Source organism: Sardina pilchardus, chromosome 18, assembly GCF_963854185.1.
Source record: "Sardina pilchardus chromosome 18, fSarPil1.1, whole genome shotgun sequence".
Taxonomy (NCBI): domain Eukaryota; kingdom Metazoa; phylum Chordata; class Actinopteri; order Clupeiformes; family Clupeidae; genus Sardina; species Sardina pilchardus.
In genome coordinates, this window is record NC_085011.1 from 2354722 (window position 1) to 2359721 (window position 5000).

At 47.0% G+C, this 5000-nt stretch overlaps 1 protein-coding gene across 1 annotated transcript in view; it reads right to left on the minus strand.

Moving 5' to 3' along the window:
* eno4 (enolase 4) overlaps nt 1-5000 on the minus strand; it is a 33230-nt gene that overhangs the window by 4103 nt on the left and 24127 nt on the right. The window contains exon 11 of the mRNA XM_062519776.1: nt 529-590. Coding sequence (XP_062375760.1) covers nt 529-590 — 62 coding nt within the window. The remainder of the gene's footprint in view (nt 1-528; nt 591-5000) is intronic.

A 5000-nucleotide genomic window follows, 5' to 3' on the forward strand; every position in this document is an offset into this window, starting at 1 on the left:
AGGAGGAAGACCAGGGAGAGGAGGAGGAGGAGGAGGAGGAGGAGGATCAGGGAGAGGAGGAGGAGGAGGAGGAGGAGTAGCTGGATCAGGGAGAATGTGACTTGGACAGACAGACAGACAGACAGACACAGAGGGCCAGATGTACTAAGACTACTGCACGTAGACTTGGGATATGACTTACAGTAATGCCTAGTCTAACAGATTGGGAAGTGTAGGCTATGCCGTGAAAGAGAAAATACGATTTCAGAGAGGTAACCAAAAGTTAAGGTTGCTTTTGACATAGTAAAATGAAGAAAATGGATGCTCTGAATACTGATTCAGCTGTCTCTTTTACGTTAGTACATCTGGCCCAGAGAGAGAGACAGTGTGGCAGACAGACAGACACAAGAGGACATGCAGGTCCCACCAGATCCTGTTTCCTGTTTGATGTATGAACCCCCCTTGAAACAAAAAAGCTGTAACTAAAAAAAAAAAAAAAAAGATGTCCCCCGAAGAGGGTGGTGGGATTAAAAAAAAAAAAGGTCTCACCAGATCTACGAAGTAGTCATCACACCACTCAGTCCCAGACTGCTCCAGAATGGTGGTAGAATCTAGAGTAAACACACACACACACACACACACACACACACACACACACACACTTATTTAGATAATGCAGATTAAGTGCTTTGATGCACCTTCACGATTCCCTGACACCTGTGGGATATGGGAATGTTGGTTTGGTTAATTGGGTCAGATGGACGAAAGGCACCGTTCTAAAAGCAGAATGGGATTTATCCTACAGTATAAGAGTGTGTCGGGGGACATGTGTGTGTAAGGTGGTGAGGTGTGTGTTCGTTTAAGGATGAGGCACCGTTCTAAAAGCAGAATGGGATTTATCCTACAGTATAAGACTGTGTCGGGGGAGATGTGTGTGGATGAGGCAGTGAGGTGCGTTTTACGTGTGGAGAGGGAACGCTGACATGTTCTCCATTTAAGGACACGTTGGAGAGGTGTGTTTAGTGTGTAAGGTGGTGAGGTGTGTGTGTGGAGACTAGGGAATACTGAGGTGTGTTTAGTGTGTAAGGTGGTGAGGTGTGTTTAGTGTGTAAGGTGGTGAGGTGTGTTTAGTGTTTAAGGTGGTGAGGTGTGTTTAGTGTGTAAGGTGGTGAGGTGTGTTTAGCGTTTAAGGTGGTGAGGTGTGTTTAGTGTGTAAGGTGGTGAGGTGTGTTTAGTGTGTAAGGTGGTGAGGTGTGTTTAGTGTGTAAGGTGGTGAGGTGTGTTTAGTGTGTAAGGTGGTGAGGTGTGTTTAGTGTGTAAGGTGGTGAGGTGTGTTTAGTGTGTAAGGTGGTGAGGTGTGTTTAGTGTGTAAGGTGGTGAGGTGTGTTTAGTGTGTAAGGTGGTGAGGTGTGTGTAGTGTGTAAGGTGGTGAGGTGTGTTTAGTGTGTAAGGTGGTGAGGTGTGTTTAGTGTGTAAGGTGGTGAGGTGTGTTTAGTGTGTAAGGTGGTGAGGTGTGTTTAGTGTGTAAGGTGGTGAGGTGTGTTTAGTGTGTAAGGTGGTGAGGTGTGTTTAGTGTGTAAGGTGGTGAGGTGTGTTTAGTGTTTAAGGTGGTGAGGTGTGTTTAGTGTGTGTGTGGAGAGGGAGGTGTGTTTAGCGTGTAAGGTGGAGAGGTGTGTTTAGTGTGTAAGGTGGTGAGGTGTGTTTAGCGTGTAAGGTGGTGAGGTGTGTTTAGTGTGTAAGGTGGTGAGGTGTGTGTAGTGTGTAAGGTGGTGAGGTGTGTTTAGTGTGTAAGGTGGTGAGGTGTGTGTAGTGTGTGTGTGGAGAGGGAATACTGAGGTGTGTTTAGTGTGTAAGGTGGTGAGGTGTGTTTAGTGTGTAAGGTGGTGAGGTGTGTTTAGTGTGTAAGGTGGTGAGGTGTGTGTAGTGTGTAAGGTGGTGAGGTGTGTGTAGTGTGTAAGGTGGTGAGGTGTGTTTAGTGTGTAAGGTGGTGAGGTGTGTGTAATGTGTAAGGTGGTGAGGTGTGTTTAGTGTGTAAGGTGGTGAGGTGTGTTTAGTGTGTAAGGTGGTGAGGTGTGTGTAGTGTGTAAGGTGGTGAGGTGTGTTTAGTCTGTAAGGTGGTGAGGTGTGTTTAGTGTGTGTGTGGAGAGGGAATACTGAGGTGTGTTTAGTGTGTAAGGTGGTGAGGTGTGTTTAGTGTGTAAGGTGGTGAGGTGTGTTTAGTGTGTAAGGTGGTGAGGTGTGTTTAGTGTGTAAGGTGGTGAGGTGTGTGTAGTGTGTAAGGTGGTGAGGTGTGTTTAGTGTGTAAGGTGGTGAGGTGTGTTTAGTGTGTAAGGTGGTGAGGTGTGTTTAGTGTGTAAGGTGGTGAGGTGTGTTTAGTGTGTAAGGTGGTGAGGTGTGTGTAGTGTGTAAGGTGGTGAGGTGTGTGTAGTGTGTAAGGTGGTGAGGTGTGTTTAGCGTGTGTGGAGAGGGAGGTGTGTTTAGTGTGTGAGGTGGAGAGGTGTGTTTAGTGTGTGAGGTGGAGAGGTGTGTTTAGTGTGTAAGGTGGTGAGGTGTGTTTAGTGTGTAAGGTGGTGAGGTGTGTTTAGTGTGTAAGGTGGTGAGGTGTGTTTAGTGTGTAAGGTGGTGAGGTGTGTTTAGTGTGTAAGGTGGTGAGGTGTGTTTAGCGTGTGTGTGGAGAGGGAATACTGAGGTGTGTTTAGTGTGTAAGGTGGTGAGGTGTGTTTAGTGTGTAAGGTGGTGAGGTGTGTTTAGTGTGTAAGGTGGTGAGGTGTGTTTAGTGTGTGTGTGGAGAGGGAATACTGAGGTGTGTTTAGCGTGTAAGGTGGTGAGGTGTGTGTAGTGTGTGTGTGGAGAGGGAATACTGAGGTGTGTTTAGTGTGTAAGGTGGTGAGGTGTGTTTAGTGTGTGTGTGGAGAGGGAATACTGAGGTGTGTTTAGCGTGTAAGGTGGTGAGGTGTGTGTAGTGTGTGTGTGGAGAGGGAATACTGAGGTGTGTTTAGTGTGTAAGGTGGTGAGGTGTGTTTAGTGTGTAAGGTGGTGAGGTGTGTTTAGTGTGTAAGGTGGTGAGGTGTGTTTAGTGTGTAAGGTGGTGAGGTGTGTGTAGTGTGTAAGGTGGTGAGGTGTGTGTAGCGTGTAAGGTGGTGAGGTGTGTTTAGTGTGTAAGGTGGTGAGGTGTGTTTAGTGTGTAAGGTGGTGAGGTGTGTTTAGTGTGTAAGGTGGTGAGGTGTGTTTAGTGTGTAAGGTGGTGAGGTGTGTTTAGCGTGTAAGGTGGTGAGGTGTGTTTAGTGTGTAAGGTGGTGAGGTGTGTTTAGTGTGTAAGGTGGTGAGGTGTGTAAGGTGGTGAGGTGTGTTTAGCGTGTGTGTGGAGAGGGAATACTGAGGTGTGTTTAGTGTGTAAGGTGGTGAGGTGTGTTTAGTGTGTAAGGTGGTGAGGTGTGTTTAGTGTGTAAGGTGGTGAGGTGTGTTTAGCGTGTGTGGAGAGGGAATACTGAGGTGTGTTTAGTGTGTAAGGTGGTGAGGTGTGTTTAGTGTGTGTGTGGAGAGGGAATACTGAGGTGTGTTTAGTGTGTAAGGTGGTGAGGTGTGTTTAGTGTGTAAGGTGGTGAGGTGTGTTTAGTGTGTAAGGTGGTGAGGTGTGTTTAGTGTGTAAGGTGGTGAGGTGTGTTTAGTGTGTAAGGTGGTGAGGTGTGTTTAGTGTTTAAGGTGGTGAGGTGTGTTTAGCGTGTGTGTGGAGAGGGAATACTGAGGTGTGTTTAGTGTGTAAGGTGGTGAGGTGTGTTTAGTGTGTAAGGTGGTGAGGTGTGTTTAGTCTGTAAGGTGGTGAGGTGTGTTTAGCGTGTGTGTGGAGAGGGAATACTGAGGTGTGTTTAGTGTGTAAGGTGGTGAGGTGTGTTTAGCGTGTAAGGTGGTGAGGTGTGTGTAGTGTGTAAGGTGGTGAGGTGTGTTTAGTATGTAAGGTGGTGAGGTGTGTTTAGTGTGTAAGGTGGTGAGGTGTGTTTAGTGTGTAAGGTGGTGAGGTGTGTTTAGTGTGTAAGGTGGTGAGGTGTGTAAGGTGGTGAGGTGTGTTTAGTGTGTAAGGTGGTGAGGTGTGTAAGGTGGTGAGGTGTGTTTAGTGTGTAAGGTGGTGAGGTGTGTTTAGTGTGTAAGGTGGTGAGGTGTGTTTAGTGTGTAAGGTGGTGAGGTGTGTAAGGTGGTGAGGTGTGTTTAGTGTGTAAGGTGGTGAGGTGTGTAAGGTGGTGAGGTGTGTTTAGTGTGTAAGGTGGTGAGGTGTGTTTAGTGTGTAAGGTGGTGAGGTGTGTAAGGTGGTGAGGTGTGTTTAGTGTGTAAGGTGGTGAGGTGTGTAAGGTGGTGAGGTGTGTTTAGTGTGTAAGGTGGTGAGGTGTGTTTAGTGTGTAAGGTGGTGAGGTGTGTTTAGCGTGTAAGGTGGTGAGGTGTGTGTAGTGTGTAAGGTGGTGAGGTGTGTTTAGTGTGTAAGGTGGTGAGGTGTGTTTAGTGTGTAAGGTGGTGAGGTGTGTTTAGTGTGTAAGGTGGTGAGGTGTGTTTAGTGTGTAAGGTGGTGAGGTGTGTTTAGTGTGTAAGGTGGTGAGGTGTGTAAGGTGGTGAGGTGTGTTTAGTGTGTAAGGTGGTGAGGTGTGTTTAGTGTGTAAGGTGGTGAGGTGTGTTTAGTGTGTAAGGTGGTGAGGTGTGTTTAGTGTGTAAGGTGGTGAGGTGTGTTTAGTGTGTAAGGTGGTGAGGTGTGTTTAGTGTGTAAGGTGGTGAGGTGTGTTTAGTGTGTGGAGACTAGGGAATACTGAGGTGTGTTTAGTGTGTAAGGTGGTGAGGTGTGTTTAGCGTGTGTGTGGAGAGGGAATACTGAGGTGTGTTTAGTGTGTAAGGTGGTGAGGTGTGTTTAGTGTGTAAGGTGGTGAGGTGTGTTTAGTGTGTAAGGTGGTGAGGTGTGTTTAGTGTGTAAGGTGGTGAGGTGTGTTTAGTGTGTGGAGACTAGGGAATACTGAGGTGTGTTTAGTGTGTAAGGTGGTGAG